Source organism: Chiloscyllium plagiosum, unplaced genomic scaffold, assembly GCF_037043375.1.
Source record: "Chiloscyllium plagiosum isolate Xiang-an unplaced genomic scaffold, Cpla_swu_hap1 HiC_scaffold_23, whole genome shotgun sequence".
Classification (NCBI taxonomy): domain Eukaryota; kingdom Metazoa; phylum Chordata; class Chondrichthyes; order Orectolobiformes; family Hemiscylliidae; genus Chiloscyllium; species Chiloscyllium plagiosum.
Window position 1 is genome coordinate 19,147,963 of NW_028270161.1, and position 19,245 is coordinate 19,167,207.

Consider the following 19,245-nt stretch of genomic DNA (forward strand, 5'->3'; position numbering starts at 1 on the left):
GACTCTCAGACTACTCTCAGACTAGTGCTCTTACCTTACAATGTATTACAGAGATGGGATATGCACGTGGTGAGTCACCAAGGAAACTGGACTGCAGACAGGACAAGGAGAAAGGGTAACACATATGCTAACTCAAAACGGGCAAGGTCACATGCTAGGACTTGGCAGTTCTCCTCTCAACTTTTCAACTTTCCCCCAGTATTATACCCCAGAGCTTCAGATTGTGTCAGTGGCTTTTAAGATTGTCAATATATTCAATTCAAACTGGATTGGAAATTGGTATTTTTTTCAGAGTATAATTTAAACTGATTGGCCAAATTTGAATTTGTTTTTATCTCCAGGCAGTGAGCTTATCAAGTTGTTCAACCAGGTGTTACATACATTGTTGCCTTATTGAGAACACTTGGTGCTGCGTCCGCTAGTTCTGCTGCTTTCAACTCTCTTAAAATACACCCACATCTTCATAATGTTTAGCATGAGACTCACCTTATGTCAGTGGTGAGCCATGTATCCTCAGTCTTTGTGAGAATTCTGGTGAGTTGATGAAAACCTACACATGGATTTTCTCTGTAGACTTAAAGCCTGAAATTGGCTTCCCTGTCTGAAAAGCACAAAGGCTTTGAACGCAGGGTTCATTGTTCCTTGAAAGTGGAGTCACGGGTAGACAGGGTGAAGGCATTTGGTACGCTTGCCCTTATTGGTAATACATTGAATAGAGGAGCTTGGAGGTCAAGTTAGGCCACTTTTGGAATACAGTGTACAATTCTGGTTTCCCTGCTTTAGAAAAGATGTTGTGAAACTTGAAAGGGTTCAGGAAAGATCTACAAGAATGTTGCCAGGGATGGAGGGTTTGAGCTATAGGGAGAGGCTGAATAGGCTGGGGCTGTTTTCCCTGGAGCATTGGAGGCTGAGGGGCAACCTTGTAGAAGTTTATAAAATCATGAGGGACGTAGATAGGATGAGTAGTCAGTCTTTTTCCCAGGGTAAGGGAGTCCAAAACTAGAGGGCATAGGTTTAAGATGAGAGGGGAAAGACTTAAAAGGGACCTAAGAGGCAACTTTTTCATGCAAAGGATAGTGTGTGTGTGGATTCAGCTGCTGAAGGAAGTAGTGGAGGTTGGTACAATGACAACATTTGAAAGGCATCTGGATGGGTATATGAATATGAAGGGTTTCAAGGAGTATGGGCCAAAGGCTGGCAAATGGGAAAAGATTAATTTAGAATATCTGGTCAGCAAAGACCAGTTGGTCTGTTTCCGTGCTGTACAGCTCCATGATTCCATGTCTCATAGATTACATAGTAGGGGATAAAGATTTGATTTATTCAGTATTGTTTGCAAAATGTGTGCAGTGTGACATCTGTTAATGTTGAATGAGTAGTCTATTTGCCCTGCCCTATGGTCCTTGGAAACTAATATGCTGTAAATACAACAATCACACCTACTAAACACATACAAAGATTAGGAGAAACAGTCTTATGTTGAATTAAATTAGATAACATCATCAAGTGCTATGTGACAAGACTAAGTGTCTCCTATTTCAGTCCCATGTTGCTCCATCGATCACTAACTTTAATGTCATAGTCATTTTGCCACACAGTCCTAAATGTCTGCAGCACTGAAAAAGAAACTTCAGTCCACTGAATCTAATCCATTCAATAGTATTTTGCATCAGTATTTACATAGGAAAAGGATATGGAAAATATAGACTCTTGGAAATAGATGGTGACATCTTACAAAATATTCACATTACAGAGGCGGAAGTGCTGGATGTCTTGAAACGCATAAAGGTGGATAAATCCCCAGGACCTGATCAGGTGTACCCGAGAACTCTGTGGGAAGCTAGACAAGTGATTGCTGGGCCTCTTGCTGAAATATTTGTATCATCGAAGGTCACAGGTGAGGTGCCAGAAGACTGGAGGTTGGCTAAAATGGTGCCACTCTTTAAGAAGGGTAGTAAGGACAAGCAAGGGATCCATAGACCAGTGAGCCTGACGTCAGTGCTGGGCAAGTTGTTGGCGGGAATCCTGAGGGACATGTCTCACAAACTTGATTGAGTTTTTTGAAGAAGTAACAAAGAGGATTGATGAGGGCAGAGCGGTAGATGCAATCTATATGGACATCAGTAAAGCATTCAACAAGTTTCCCCATGGGAGACTCATGAGCAAGGTTAGATCTCACAGAATACAGGGAGGAATAGGTATTTGGAAACAGAACTGGCTCAAAGGTAGAAGATAGAGGGTGGTGGTGGAGGGTTGTTTTTCAGACTGGAGGTCTGTGACCAGTGGAGTGCCACAGGATTGGTGCTGGGTCCTCTATTTTTTGTCATTTATGTAAATGATTTGGATGCGAGCATAAGAGGTACAGTTAGTAAGTTTGCAGATGACACCAAAATTGGAGGTGTAGTGGACAGCGAAGAGGATTACCTCCAATTACAACAGGATCTTGATCAGATGGGCCAATGGGCTGAGAAGTGGCAGATGGAGTTTAATTCAGATAAATGCAAGGTGCTGCATTTTGGGAAAGCAAATTTTAACAGGACTTATACACTTAATGGTAAGGTCCTAGGGAGTATTGCTGAACAAAAAGATCTTGGAATGCAGGTTCATAGCTCCTTGAAAGTGAAGTTGCAGGTAGATAGGATAGTGAAGAAGGTATTTGGTATGCTTTCTTTTATTGGTCAGAGTATTGAGTATAGGAGTTGGGAGGTCATGTGCGGCTGTATAGGACATTGGTTAGGCCACTGTTGGAATATTGTATGCAGTTCTAGTCTCCTTCCTATCGGAAAGATGTTGTGAAACTCGAAAGGGTTCAGAAAAGATTTACAAGGGATGTTGCCAGAGTTGGAGGATTTGAGCTTTAGGGAGAGGCTGAACAGGCTAGGGCTGTTTTCCCTGGAGCGTCGGAGGCTAAGGGGTGACCTTATAGAGATTTACAAAATTGTGAGGGGCATGGATAGGATAAATAGACAAAGTCTTTTCCCTGGGTTCGGGGAATCCAGAACTAGAGGGCATAGGTTTAGGGTGGGAGGGGTCAGATATAAAAGAGACCTAAGGGGCAACTTTTTCACGCAGAGGGTAGTACGAGTATTGAGTGTGTTGCCAGAGGAAGTGGTGGAGGCTGGTACAATTGCAACATTTAAAAGGCATTTGGATGGGTATATGAATAGGAAGGGTTTGGAGGGATATGGGTCGGGTGCTGGCAAGTGGGACTAGATTGGGTTGGGACATCTGGTCAGCATGGACCGGTTGGACCGAAGGGTCTGTTTCCATGCAGTACATCTCTATGACTCTATAACAGCCACCTCACTGTTCTAATCTTACTTACCAGCACTTGGCCCATAGCCTTACATGTCACAGCATCACAAGCGTACGTCTAAATATTTCTTAAATGTAATGAGCGTTTCTGCCTATGCCACCCTTACAAGCAGTGAGTTCTAGATTCTCACCACCCACTGAGTGAAAAAACTTTCCCCACCTCATCTTACCGTAAATCTCTGTCCCACTCATTGATCCCTGCACTGAAGGGAAAAGTTCCTTCCTGTGCAAAGGAGTGAGTAAGATTTCTGTTCCTCCGAGGCATGTGTTGAATGTTATGTTTCGAGCTCCCCCAGTACGAGAACCAGTTCCTGGCTTGCAGCATCTGGCCCGGGCTTTAAACATGGCACCAAAGGCATGAAAGCTAGACAGGATCAGCTCTGACCAGTCCTTCCACCTCCCAGGTCACATAGTTCCCCTTAAAAAGTGCCAAAGAATGTAGTTGCATAATTAATGAGATGCAGAGCGAAGGATCACTTGGCAAACAAGGCATTATGAGCCACACTGAATGAAACTAGCAAACATTAACCCCACATTTTAAAGTTTCAACAAGGTTGGGAAATGTTCATTAAAGTTGTGCAAGTTCATAGTTCCTTGTACGGTGGAGTCCAAGTTAGGCAGGATAGCGAAGGAGGCATTTGGTAAGCTTGCCTTTATTGGTCAGTGCATTGAGTATCAGAATTGGGAGGTCATGTTGCAATACATTTGTTAGGCCATTATTGGAAAACTGTGTGCAATTCTGGTCTCCCTGCTTTCGGAAGGATGTTGTGAAACTTGAAAGGGTTCAGAAAAGATTTAGAAAGATGCTGCCAGGGTTGGAGGGTTTGAGCTATAAGGAGAGGCTGAATTGGCTAGGGCTGTTTTCTCTGAAGGGTTGAAGGCTGAGGGGTGACTTTAGAGGTTTGTTTATAAAATCATAAGGGGCATGGTTAGAGTGAATAGCCTATGGAGTGGCGAAGTCCAAGCAGAGGCCGTAGGTTTAAGTAGAGAGAAGAAAGATTTAAAAGGGATCTAAGGGGAATGAGTTGCCAGAGGAAGTGGTAGAGGCTGGTATTATAACAACAGACATCTGGATGGATATATGAACAGGAAGGGTTTAGAGGGATGTGGGCCAAATGCTGGCAAATGGGAATAGATTAATTTAGGGTATCTGTTTGGCATGGACAAGTTGGACCAAAGGGTCTATTTCTGTGCTGTATAGCTCTATGACTCTATGACCCTGAGTGTATTTGTAGGAAATAATGACTTAAAAAAAATTGTCAAAGAAGTTTGGAACAAAATGCATCATAAAAATGCTAATTTGAAAAGTCCTTTTTAAAATGTATAAGAGAGCATGGTTTTCGAGTTATTTGAGGAGCTCAAATGATACAGAAATCAAAAATCAATTTCTCATTGATCACCCCTGTTGTTCTGGATATCCCACCTTCCAGTTTGCTGGAAGTAATTTGCTGAGAACTACAGGAAGGCAGAGGGTTACTGATGGTTGGTCTTGAACATAGCTCAGCAGTGCCTTGAAGGAAACTTCAGTTGAATAATTGTGGTCTTACAAAGAAAAATAGGGAGGCATTTTGTTGTTAGCTACAACTGTGGTTTTATTTTCGTGATAAGTACTTTATTATTTCAAAATTTATTTTGAACACTTTACATAAAAAAGGCAAAGCATCAATTGAAGATTTAAAAATCAAAGTATGCAAATTAATCAACATGCATATCAACATTCCTTATTCCATTTGTATAAATGTTCTAATTAATCTGTTCAAAGATGCGATTATACATCTTTGGAGCAGATGATACTTGAACCTGGGCCTCTTGGCTCAGAGATAAGGTCACTACCACAGCATCATAAGAGCCCAAATAAATACATCCTTCTATATGCCTCAGCTACTCCCTGTGGCTGTGTATTTCATGGACATTTTTAATTAATCTGTTCAAATGCATTTTGATCCACTTCTAGAGGAGGTGGGACATTAATCTGGTCCTTCTGGCTCACCACTGGACACCACCACTGCACTACTACAGCCCTCTTCATCCATATACAACCTTGGTACAGGATTCTTTATTACGTAGATGAGTTAATTTATGTCCACAATTAACCTCTTTAATATATGTTTAAATGATGCCCACTGAGAAAACTAGGACACTTCAACCATGTTCATGGCTTTGAATTTACAAAGTCATGATTATTGTTAATATCCAGCACCAAAAGTGATCGTCCACCTAAGACAAAGTGATTATTGATGACCTTCTATAAACCCCAGCAAAGCCAATGGCAATCAACCTGGTATGTGGATCCATTTTAAACAATCACACGCAGTCTTAGGAAAGGTCACTAGTGTAACCATAATGGAAAAGTAAATTCTATTTATAAAGTACCTCATCACTCTTCAGGATGCCCATGGCTTTTTAAGTAAAATCAACAACAACGTACATATATGTAATGCCTTTGCTGTAGTAAACCATCCCAAGGGGCTTCAAAGGAGGGTTATCAAACCGGTTTCACAGTTTCACAAAAGAAGATACAAGTGGGTATCCTCCAGGTGTTCTGGTTTCCTCCCACAGTCCAAAAATGTGCAGGTTAGGTGAATTAACCATGCTAAATTGCCCATAGTGTTAGGTGCATTAGTCAGAGGAGAAATGGGTCTGTGTGGATTACTCTTTGGAGGGTCGGTGTGACTGGTTGGACCAAAGGGCCTGTTTCCACTCTGTAGGGAATCTAATCTAATCTAAAAAAAGAACAATCTAATCAACAGCCTTAACAACACCCCAGAGGTAGATTTTAATGACCATCTCAAAGGAGGAAAGAGTTGTGGGATAGTTAGGGAGGGAATTCCAGAATATGGGGTCTTGAATGTGTTGCTGCCAATGGTATGTATAAACATACAAATTAGAAGAGAGAGCCTGTACATCATTCAGTAAGATCATTGCTGATCTGATTATGGCCTTAATACCACTTTTCTGCTTGCCCCGATGTTCTTTTGACTCTTTTGTCAATCAAGAGACTATTCACCATGTCTTAAAAATACTCAATGACCTTGCCTCCACACTCTCTGGAGAAGAAAATTCACAGATTCACAATCCTCAGAGAAAAATCCCTCATCTCTGTCTTTAATGGAAACTTCCCTTATTTTGAAATTACGTCTCCTAGTACCAGTCTCTCCCAAGGGGAAACATTCTTTCAGCAATCGTCCTGTCAAAACCCTTTACAAGTTTGAATAAAATCACTTTTCATTTGTCTGAACTTCATTAGGTACAGAGCGAAACTGTCCAATCTTTTGTCAAAAGGAAATTAGTTGAGTGAATTTTCTCCGAATTGCTTCTAAAGCAATTGTGTCCTTTCTTAAATATGGAGATTGCAACTGTACATAATACTCAAGATGTGGGCTCACAGTAGAATTGTAGCAAAACATTTCTGTTTTTACATTCCACTCCCCTTGCAAGAAACAACAAGTTAATTTGCTGTCATAATCACTTGCCATACCTGCTTACTAATGTTGTGGTTCATTTACCAGATACCCAGAACCCTCTTTACCTCAGACCTCTGCCCCCAATCTCCATTGCAGTAATATTCTTCCTGCTGAAATGAACATGTTCACACTTTCCCACATTATACTGCATCTGCCAAACCTTTGCTGACTTACTTAACCTACCTGTATCCCTTTTGGGAACTTCTGTGTCATCATCCAACTTAGTTTCCTACCAAGATTTGTGTCATCAATAAATTCGGGAACCATCTCTTTGATGGCTTCGTCCAATACAATAATAAAAGTTGTAAAAGTTAAGATATAAGTTGAAAAGGTTAAGGCATTAATACTATGGCACACCATTTGTTGCATTTTGCCAACCAGAAAATGACACATTTATGCCTTCTCCTTGTTTCATGTTCACCAGCCAGTCATTTTCTTATATGTAATAATCTTAAGTGTGGTACATCATCAAATGCCTCCTAGAGGTCTAAGAATCTGGTGCTAGAAAAGCACAGCAGGTCAAGGAGCAGGAAAATTGACGTTTTGGGCAAAAGCCCTTCATCAGGAATGAGACTGGGAGCCTTGGGAGGGGGGTGGGGATGGGGGAGAAGGTAGCTGAGAGTGCAATAGAGGATGGAGGTGGGGGTAAAGGTGATAGAGGGTGGAGCAGATAGGAAGATGAACAGATGGGATGGGTCATGTGGACGGTGCTGGGTTGGAAGGTCCTAAAAGTCTAGCATACAATATCCACATGTCCTTTTTTATCAATGTTGATTGTTATTTCCTCAAAGAATTCTACCAGAGTAGATATGGATGATATCACTTTCACAAAACCACACTGACTCTGACTGATCACCTTGAGAATTTCTAAGTTCTCTGCTATAACTTTCTTCATGATAGATCCCAGCATTTTATATTAAATTACTTAGCCTCTCATATCCCACTTTCTGTCTCCTGACTTTCTTAAATTGAGGTATGACATTTGCCATTTCTAACATCATAGAATTATATAGTTCAGTATAGGTCCATCAGCCCATTGAGCCTGTACTGAAAAAATCTAAATGGTCCCACTTTCCAGCAGATGGCTCATAACCTTGAGTGTTAAAACATTCCTAATTGAGACTATTCGAAAATCTAGAGAATTTTAGAAAATTAATTGTTTCTACTACCTCAGAAGCCACTTTTCTTTAAGACCCTGAGATGAATTCCATCAGTATCTGGGGACCTGTCAGCTTCTGGTTTAATAATTTTTGCAGTAAACTTCTATTGGTGATTATAATTGTTTTATGTACCTTATAAGACCATAAAACATATCAGCATAAGTAAACTATTCAGCCCACTGAGTCTGCTCTGCCATTCATTCAGTTCGTGACTGATCTGATCATCCTCAACTCCACTTTCCTGCCTTTCTCCACAACCCTATTGTACTGATTAAAAATCTGAATATTTGGAATGACCCAGACTTTACAGCCCTCTGAAGTACAGAATTTCTTTGATTCACCACCCTCTGAGAGAGGAAATTCCTCCTCATTTCTGTTCTTAAATGAGCAGCCCTTACTGTGAGATTCTGCCCTCTGGTCCTCGACTCTCGCACAAGAGAAAACAACATCTCAACATCTATCCCATTAAGCCCTTAGAAACTTAAATGTTTCAGATAAGATTGCTTCTCATTCTTCTAGTACATCCTTCTTTGAGTACAGAACCAACCTACTCAATATGTCCTCATAAGAAGATTTCTCCATAGCCTAGATCAATCTAGTGAACTTCCTCTGCACTACCTCCAATGCCAGTATATCTTTCCTTTGAGGGCCCAAAACTGTTCATTCTGTAGGTACAGTTTGACTAATGCTATGTATAGTTTCAGCAAGACTTCCATATTTTTGCCCTTTATTCATTTTGAAATAAGGCCAATATTCTGTGCATCTTCTGTATTATCTGCTGAATTTAAATATTAGCATTTTGTGATTTATACATGATGGAGCAATAGAATCACACAGCATGGAAACAATCAATGCATGTCGAACATAATCCCAAACTAAACGCAGTCCCAACTGTCTGCTCCTGGCCCTCCAAACCTCCCCTGTTCATGTATCTATCCAAATGTCTTTTAAACATTATAACTGTATCTGCATCCACCACTTGCTCAGGAATTTCATTCCACACACAAACCATCCTCTGTGTAAAAATTTGCCTCTTGTGTCTTTTTTAAATCGTTCTCCTTTCACCTTAAAAATGTGCCTCCTAGTCTTCAAATCGCCCAGCCTAGAGTAAAGACAATTGCTGTTAACTTCTACCAGGTCGCCTCTCAACCTCCTATGCTCCAGTGTAAAAATTCCCAGCCTTTCTTCATAATTCAAACCTTCCATACCAGGCAACATCCTGGTAAGTCTCTTCTGAACCCTCTCCAGCAGATTTCTGCAGGCTTTCTCCATTCAAATAATATTCAGCTCTTCTATTCTTCCTGCCAAAGTGCAGAACCTCCCATTCTCCCATATTATATTCCATTTGTCATGATTCTGCTCACTCCCTTAACCTATCTTTATGCTTCTGTCAACTTTGCCTTCTAACTTCTTTTCATGTCCTCTGCAAAATTGATGAGAGTACATTCACTTTCCTCACCGATATACATTGTAAATAATTGTGGAACTCAATTCTTTATAGGTTGTGATCCTGAAAATGCCCACTTTATGGGTGATTAAATTTGGGTCTGCACAAGAGGTTGTAATTGAAGGAATACAGGAGTTTTAGAATTTTGGAGACTAGAAGGGATTACATAAAGTAAGACCATGGAGGGATTTGAAAACAATTCCAAAGATTATTAAATCAACCTGCTGCTGAACTGTAAATCATAATGTAATAGTCATTCAGACATAGTGTTAGAATACAAGCAGTGATGTTTTGGATGAGCTGAGCTGATGGAGGGTGCATATTAGGGTCCAAATATCCCAAGGCACCTTACAACCAATGAAACACCTAGATGTGATGGTCACTGTTAGAAAGTAGGAAGAGCTCTCACCAGTAGACAATGTACAATGACTAGATCAGATGTTTTTGTGGTGATGTTTGAGGATTAAATATTGATCAAGACACCAGGAATGACAGACCTGATTTGCCTCTAAATTATGCTCTAAGGTCTTTTGCATATACCTGAGACAGAAGGACCCTTCATTTCACATCTCATTCTCTGACAGCACAGAACTCTTTCATTCCTAGACTGCATAGTCCACATTGACTTCTGTGCATTTGGCCTGGAGTGGCACTTAAACCTCCAACTTTCTGACAACAGTACAGCCATGCATACCACTTTAATCTTGGGAATATAGATAAAAGTAATAAAGCTTTGGATGAGGGTTTCATTGATTTATGTAACCCAAATCCTTTGCTTTCTATGGTTCCTTGTCTCTCACCTTTTAAAAAATTGATTTCAACTGTATTCAAAATTAGTTGACCTCACACTTCCCCACATTGAACTCAGATTGGGATTGGAATGTAATATTGTATCAATGTTCCCTCTGGGCATGCCACAATCATGTGACCTCTACCATGAGTCACTACAGCAAGTTCAAAACAGTGCAAATGAGACTGTCGTGACGTGTGCTTGTAATATGGTTTCAGGAGTGTTAAAAAGTCAAACAGAAACACAGCTACTAAAAGAGAATTGTGGGAATGTTCAGAACATCTGAAAGCTGCTATAAGAAGCCAATGAGAAAAGACCAAGGAAGCATGCCACAGCTGAAAGCATTGGGTAAGACACAATAGCTGCAAATTGTTTCTCTTGGTGCTTGTTGAAATTTAAAGTGATATTAAAGCAGAATTGGCAGCTGTTTCACTCACAATCACAAAATTATAGAATTGCATTGATTTAATAAGGAAACCAGAACAGCTATTTGCTACACTTTTATCAGTGTTGGAGGTAAATATATTCTGCTCTTAAGCAAAAAAGAGCATAAATTTTGAAAAACTTGAACGCATGCATTGAACCCCAAATGAACTTGACAACAGAGTAGGTTGATATGTACAATATATCTTGCATCAAGAACATACATACTTGATGCAATTTTGGGAAGTGCAGATGGTTACACATGCCTTTTGGTATTTGCACAGCTCCAAAGGAATATCAATGCAAACAAGGTGAGATAATTAATGATCTTCCTGAGTAGGAGCTACTCTGGATGATTTGCTTCACTAATGTCCACAAGGGAAAGTAATCTGCCTGGTCTGACCTACTTGTTTATGGAGGCATAGTTACACAACAGAAGAAGCCATTGGTGAACATGATCAACAACTGTTCAATAGAGTTCTCAGGATAAACCTGACTTGAGAAGGAAAAATTGCAATTGAGATGCCTGAAGTCAAGTACATATGTCATGTACTAACAGCAAGATGGTTTCACTACTTCTCAAAAAGGTTGAGAGTTGCAACAACAATGCAGCAACCAATAAATGGAAGTGATTTATTGGATTTGTCAACTATTTTGCAAAATGCTTGACCAATTTGTTGTCAGAATGCGAACCATTATTCAGCACACTATCTAGAACAAACAGTACTACTGAGCAAGAAACAGCATTCACAAAAATTCAAGCAACTAGTGACAGGAACTCAAGTGCTGAAATACTATGATATAAGTGATGTTGTCACCCTGCAGTGCGATACCAGTGAGACACAACTTCAAGCAACCCCAATGCAGCAAGGACAGCTTTTACATTCAAGGCATTAATACAAACCGAATGAGCATACACTCAGAATGAGAAAGAGTTTCTGATCATGAATATTTTTAACAATATCTACTTCAAAGTAACAAATAATACGATTGGGTGCAACCACCAGCCAATTAAAAGTATTTTTCTTAAGGCACTATTATCTGCTCCAGAAATATCAACAAAGAATGTTACTCAGTTGAAGAGATGCCATCTGACAATAGATTAGATCAGATTACTTACAGTGTGGAAACAGGCTCTTTGGCCCAACAAGTCCACACCAACCTGCCAAAGCGCAACCCACCCAGACACATTCCCCCTACACGTAACACTACGTGCAATTTAGCATGGCCAATTCACCTAACCTGCACATTTTTGGACTGTGGGAGGAAACCGGAGCACCTGGAGGAAACCCACGCAGACACAGGGAGAATGTGGAAACTCCACACAGTCAGTCGCCTGAGGTGGGAATTGAATCTGGGTCTCTGGCGCTGTGAGGCAGCAGTGCTAACCACTATGCCACCGTGCCCAATAGAAGAAAAGGAAACAGAGGTACATTGCTAATGTGTTGTTGAGAGTATCCAAGAACAGAGAAGCTACTGTGACAGAGTGGAAGATCACCCAGAACCAACATGGAACAGCATGATGACTCTGGAAGTCATCAGCACTGCAGAACCAATGAGATTAACAGACAAGTACCATGCTCAAAACAATCAAACCACCAATCAAGATAAAATTCTCCAAGTTTTGCAAGATGTAGTGATATGGGGGTGTGTTTAGGTTTCCTCGGGTTGGGTGATGTTATTTCCTGTGGTGATGTCATTTCCTGTTTTTTTCTCAGCAGGTGATAAATGGGGTCCAAGGCGATGTGTTTGTTGATAGAGTTCCAAATAAACACATCAATTTGGACCCCATTTACCGCCTGCTGAGAAAAAAACAGGAAATGACATCACCACAGGAAATAATATCACCCAACCCAAGGAAACCTAAACACATAAATAGAAAGCGGGTCATAACACCCGTGCTTCACTGAAGGTTTCACTGGATAATGTTACCTAGGTATGGTGACAAAACATCTGAAAGTGAACCTTCCAGCTCAGCGAGCAAACTTACATCTGTGGATGTAAGTGGAGAAGATGTTTCTACTAGGAGGAGAGACTAGGACCTGAGGGCAGAGTCTCGGTAAAGCGAAGACCCTTTAGAACTAAGAAGAGGAGGAATTTCTCTAGCCAGAGGGTGGTTAATCTATGGAACTCCTTGCCATAGAAGGCTGTTGAGGTCCAATCATTAAGACAAATAGATAGGTTTGTGATTAGTGAGGGGATCAAAGGTTATGGGGAGAAGGCAGAAAGCGGGATTGAGAAACATATCAGCCATGATTGTACAGTGCAGGAGACTCTATGTACTGAGTATCTTAATTTAGCTCCTATATCTTATGATCCTATGGTTGCCACTTATTCCATTCCATATTGTAATAACAAACCATTATACTGAATTTTATCAAACGTTTGTAACAGCTCCATGTGGATATATATTGATACTTTACGATCACCTGCTTTATAAGGGAATCTACTTAGATAATTCAACTGGATTAATCAGAGATAACTAATACTTCACAAGTCTGTGCTAATTCTCACTGGTCAGCTGCTACTCGTTCCAAGGTTCTATCACTCTGTCTGTAAAGATCTGACAGGTCTGTGGTTTTATGGTTTCTCTCCTTTGATTAGATTTTGATTAGATTAGATTAGATTACAGTGTGGAAACAGGTCCTTCGGCCCAACAAGTCCACACCGACCCGCCGAAGCGAAACCCACCCCATACCCTACATTTACCCCTTACCTAACACTACGGGCAATTTAGTATGGCCAATTCACCTGACCGGCACATCTTTGTGACTGTGGGAGGAAACCGGAGCACCCGGAGGAAACCCACACAGACACTGGGAGAATGTGCAAACTCCACACAGACAGACACCTGAGGCGGGAATTGAACCCGGGTCTCTGGCGCTGTGAGGCAGCAGTGCTAACCACTGTGCCACTGTGCCGCCCCAAGACCAAATCGTGGAATGTTATTTGCAATTTTTAGATCTAAGGGTGGAATTCAGGAATTCGGGAGATTTGGAATATGTTGGCAATGTGTTTGTTTTAACGGGCTCATGTGGAAATTATTAGGTACTAGAGATTTGTCAATAATTCAGGTAATTAAATTATGAATAAAGTTAAATTAATTTATTTATCTTCTTGATTTAGATTTATGTTCATTTCTATCTCTGGAAATTTATCATCCCCAACAAATATGTGAGGTACATCTCCTGTGTATCAGCCTATTGGCCAATACATACAGCACTAAGAGCAAGTGAGGACTGCAGATGCTGGAGCTCAGATCAGGCAGCATCCAAGGAGCAGGAGAGTTGCCGTGTTGGGCATAAGCCCTTAATTTCTGACATGCTGTACTTTTCCAGCACCACACATACAACATTAAGACCAGGAGTTGCAATTCCTGCCTATCATTGATTTTCTGCACGTGAGGTTTGGAGAGCAACGAATGTGACAGTGTTTCTTCCTTGTTTGGGCAAATCAGAAACTATAGAAATAGAAGGCATACAGTAGGAAACTGGAGAACCCTGGTGGAATTTCAAAGAGTTTAAATAACAGATTGGTTACCGACAAAATGGAGGAAAGCTGGAGGTGAAACATGTTCTTTAATACAGTTTATAGATTTTCCAACTTCCACAAGAACATGATCCAGTAAAAATATCTTTCCTGGGACATGTATTAATTGTAATGAATTTGGAGTCAACAGTGAGCCATTGTCTGTGATCAACAGTGGACTTTATGAATACAGTATCCCCATGTTGAATATTGTTTTCAATACATAAGGAAGATGTATCTAATGAACAACCACTTTTTCTTGCGACTGAGAAAATATAAAATTTTTCCCAAGGGCAAAAATTCAAATTTGGTTTGTCAATAGTGCCTATACAAGGACTAGTTTTACACCACCCCACTCCAGGTTCACAACTCAACCATTCAGCCATTTGTTGAGAATATATAGCAATTTCATCACCATGGCGAATGAAACCACCTTTTGCTGACCTTATAATAAAAATCTCATGTGGACATTTGTGACTCCACTGATCTGGGTTCGTTTCATATCCTGGACAAGGGCTGACCTTACATTTATACCAAATGGGACAAACCTGGCAGTGGCAGCTCAGCCAGTGGTTTTCTGTACAGGAGCTTTTGAGAGCTATGATGTCACCAGATTGGATTATTTTAGGACACATCAAACTGGACTCATCCTCCCCATTCCCACAGTTCTTATATCCATCACACAATTGTGACTGACGGATACATTGTCCAATTGAACATTCATAATTTCCATCCTTTGACAGACAACATTTCTTCCTATTGCAGATCATTTCCTGCCTGGATGCTGAACCACAACGGCTTGTCTCGTGGCCCATACACTCACGCGTACGATACTTTTTACCATGCCCGCAGGTAACAGAACAGGCACTCCAGCTTCCCCATGCAGCCCATTGGTAATTGCACTTTGGAGTGGTACTCCACACAAGTTGACCTTCTCTCCTGACACACTGCACAGAACTAGGGGATGGGACTTTGTGGTCTGAACAACTAAGTTGAACACTCATACTTTCAAAACTAAGTTTCTCAGTACAGTAGTTTTCAATTAAATCTGGAACTGTGAGAGAAGGACAGCTTGTATTCTTCCAATAAGCATGATAGCTATTTTGCCGAGTCTTGAATTCGTCAACAAATGAACCAAGACTATTAAATGAATATGGATCTCCTTTTGGAATCTTCCATTGTTTGAACATTAGCAATGCCTTACCAATGGCTTTATCAAGATAAACTAGGTTTGCTTTCATTTTTTCTACCACAGTGGCATATGTTTTTGTACATGCATTCTTAAACTTAGAGACATAGCTTTTCTTGAAGAGATTAAAAATGTCCTCTCCTTTTACGTCTATCATTCCTTCACCAAGTATAATTCCTTTCAGTCTGAAAATAATATAATGCATTGAATTAATCTGCAAAAATGTTTCCAGCAATTCTCCAAATGCATCAAGGCTCATCTTTCCTTGTTTTAAGTCGAGGTAAAGGTTTGCAATGTAGCTGGCCTGATACAGTATCTCTGAATGTTTAACCAAGTTCTGTGTATATTGAAGAGCATCTTTTATCTCATTCAAACTAGCTTTTATTCCATTCTGTAGTTCAAAGTAGATATCCACTACAGTGGGAACCCCATTAGCAGCCATGAATGTTTTACGTAATGTAGTCAAGTGACTTAAAATTTCATAGTTCGAAACAATTCTTTTATCACATGTCTTACCTTCATACATTGGATAACAGATACACATGAACTGGTTTGTATCAAGGACAGAGTGACAACTGCCATGATTATTACAGGCCTCTGGTTTCTGGCACCTATCACCATGTGCTTCACCATCAACTGCAATCCAGTCCCATTGCAACCCCTTTGTCAGCTTTATATTATTCCTAGAACATCTTAAGTTTAAAGCCTCTGGACAGAGTGTCTTGGTCAGGACATTATGTGAAGCTTGGACGTGATTTTCATTACACTTATCACAGCGCAGGTAGGGGACCAGTGTTTTCATGGAACTAATGTTAGTGCAGTTCAAGATTTGATTGGCATCCTGCCATACTACCAGGATGTTTCGCTTCTGCTGGTCATCAGTCTTAATGAAGTAATTAGTGCCTTTCTTCATCAGTTCAGAGTTACAAGATGAACTAAGAATCTGCTCAAACTCTACAACTCCCCAGGTATACCAGGGAAACCGGGCTGACAGTTTCTTTAATATAAACTGTACAAAGAGCTCAGGCAAGGGGAGAGATGCTTTTCCCAGGCTCTGTTCCACTTCTTGTTTTGCATTGTCAATTGTGTTGCGTATACAAAAATAGATACGTTTTTGAAACTCTTGGCGCATTTGGAAAAGATACACCTTTATTTTCTCATACCAGCTCTTGCTGCGAGTTTTCTCACCCTTGAAGTAATAGTATGTCATGGTCTGCTGGGCAGCACTTGTCATCAGGTTTTTAAGAATGATCATTAGGCCTAGAAAAGATTAGATTAATATGAACAAAGGGGTAAAAGTTAGGAAAACAATCTCAATCCTTTATGCAAAGGGGTTCTCTTACAATACTGCTCTCTACTACTGCTCTATTTATAACAAGCTTATTTCTATTTTAATTATGATTTGTCTTGAACAGCACTAATTACTGACTGATGCATATTAACAAAATCAAGTGTTCAACGTGATCCTAGAGTGGAGTTTGATTTTTATGACAGTCTAAAACAGAGATAATGAGCCTATTTGCATCTACCCCATTTTCCATGGATTTCAAGACCCACTCTCCTTAAACCCAGACTGTCTGAAAGGACACAAATTTGCCTTAGACATCTCCAGAACCTTTAACAAGATCTAGCTCTGTGTATTCTGAAAGAACATAAGAATTAATAGATAGAGAAAAGCCATCCATTTTAACTTCTGCTACACTTGTCACTGTAAAACACAACAATAGTGGAGTTGGTGACTAATCAGAACAAACAGTCTCCATCTAATATCTTGGACCAAAGTTTGAAGAACTTTGATTCAAAGTCACTTTTTTTCCTTCAAAGCATGAGCACATTCCACAACTCATATACTACCACCCTATCAGGTACTGCATTCTTTTACAATAATCATGTCAAAAAGCCTTTCTTCAAAATACCTCCAGTTATTTTGCCAATCATCTGAATTGTGTTCTCTCTGGTTTCCCTATTGTGATGAGGCTGCTCCTTGGCTTTTTTTCACAGAGGTCGTAAAAGCAATGGATCTGAAAAGTCTGGTTTGGATGAATTTTAGGGCCAATTTGATTATAGCAACAGATACTACCTCAGGTAAAAGGCTTTTAAGTTTTTAAAAAAACACTTGTACAATGAAAGGGGAGCAGCCAGTTCTCCCAGCTCAGCTCTTCTCTGGTTTGATTTGGTCTTTGGCAGTCTGGCTATTCATTGAAAGCAGTCAAGCAGCTTGGGGCTGCTGATCCAAGAAATAGCTACCTGTATATGGAAGAGGGTGTTCCATGCTGCCATCTCTCTCTCTCTCTCTCCTGTAAGACCCTGTGTTTGATTTTTACCTTTTGTGCCAAGGGGTGTTTATGGAGATTATTGCAAGTATTGGGAACAGCATCATTAAGTTGTTATGATCTGTTGGGTTTTCAGATAGGTTAAACTATTCTATTCTCTTTTGTTTGTGCTTTGTTCAGACATCTTGTAAATAAATTCTGTCTTTGTTTAAAACCAAGTGGTTTGTCCAGCTGCATCCCTCCTGGAATATCTATGTTACACCTGCTTAAAACAACAAGCAAAATTAGGGTCTGGGCTACTTCCTTGAAATATTTTGAGGAGTCAGGCCTGATCCATAACGTTGTTTAAACCCTTCGTGACTTTAAACATTACACAATGGTCTTCAATGAATTTATATTCCTAACATTTGCTGAATTGTCATTGGGTAAATACAATACTGACGGTAATATTGTTTAGCTATTAAAGATAGTAAGGGACATGGGGTTTGTGTGAGGAAAATTGTGTTGATTTTGAAGATCAACAAAGGCAAACTCAAAGGGCAAACAGTTTGACTCCTGCTTTTATTTTCTATTTTCCTGTTTCAAGGAGGTCAAATGATCTACTCCTGCTCCCATTTCCTACGTTCCTATGTTCCCATGTTGCTACATTCCTGCATTCCTATTTCCTATATTCCTGTGTCCCTAAGTTCCTGTTTTGCTAGATTTCTATATTCCCATGTTTGTATGTCCCTGTATTCCTATGTTGGGTGAAAATTCACTTAAACAAAGAATAGGAATGATACAGTGTACCTGATAATTGGGTGACATCACAAGATTGGTGTTCAATAAAGAGATCAAACAGGTTTCGGTTGGTTGGATTGTTTGCTGTAACTGAGACACGGTGCAAGTTCATTATGTTTCCTTCTATTTGATTGTTGTTGTAGTATGTTATGTAATCTAGAGCAAGGTTCCTCTGCCGCCTCTTGTCTTGTGTTAGTCCCATCTGATGTCTGATATCTCTCAGTTTCACCGCTCCATTCCTAATGGCATACTCCCAATCCATGTAGGTTGAGATGAATGTATTACCTACTATCGAAGATTTGATTCTAGTTTCCATATGGTTTAAATTACTTAGCAATTTGTCCAATTTACTATTGATCTGACTTAACCTTAATTGCATTAGATTTGTGATTAAAATCAAATTGCTTGGAAAAATAAAAGAAAAAATAAAATTGGCTATAGAGGCAGCGGGCTGAATTAACTGAAGAGATGCTTCTATATTTGAAGCAAAGTCCACTATTTCAACTTGTTTCTCTAATATTTCTACTTGACTTTGGAAATCAGCTTTCATGAAGTCTTCAGTCAGAATTTTATTTCTATTTAAATTTTGTTGATTTGCCTCATCCAAGGTCAGTTCAACAAGATCCAGCTCTGTTTCCATTATTGTTTCATCATCTGGAAGAAGTAAAGCAAAGGCTACAACTTTTTCAGGCAGTACAAAGTACAGAGAATAATTTCACTCAGAGCAGTATATTCCTGAAATGACATTCTGACTGTGGGCAGAACAGTGGCTATCCATTCACCCAGACTTTATACATCTCCTGTTTCTTATTTACATTAACATCAACAGGCAAATTAATGCCACTGTCCTTCAGTATCATATCAAACCAACAGAAC

At 40.0% G+C, this 19,245-nt stretch overlaps 1 protein-coding gene across 1 annotated transcript; it reads right to left on the reverse strand.

The window, feature by feature from the left end:
• Positions 1–11,248: 11,248 nt before the first annotated feature.
• Positions 11,249–18,631, reverse strand: LOC148145825 (SE-cephalotoxin-like). Its single transcript, XM_087999285.1, has 3 exons — positions 18,379–18,631; positions 15,134–16,576; positions 11,249–11,328 (listed from the first exon to the last, which is right to left on the reverse strand). Exons 1-3 carry the CDS (start codon positions 18,629–18,631, stop codon positions 11,249–11,251), a joined length of 1,776 nt encoding a protein of 591 aa, XP_087855411.1.
• Positions 18,632–19,245: the final 614 nt, after the last annotated feature.

Excerpts from the sequence above, each read along its gene's own strand:
- LOC148145825 (XM_087999285.1), bottom strand. The coding sequence starts at position 18,631 with ATGGATTGGGAGTATGCCATTAGGAATGGAGCGGTGAAACTGAGAGAT. Across the intron at positions 16,577-18,378 it reads TGATGTCACCCAATTATCAG|GCCTAATGATCATTCTTAAA; the intron begins GTACACTGTATC and ends AATCTTTTCTAG. Across the intron at positions 11,329-15,133 it reads TGAGAAACTTAGTTTTGAAA|TAGTACTGTTTGTTCTAGAT; the intron begins GTATGAGTGTTC and ends TTTCTTGCTCAG.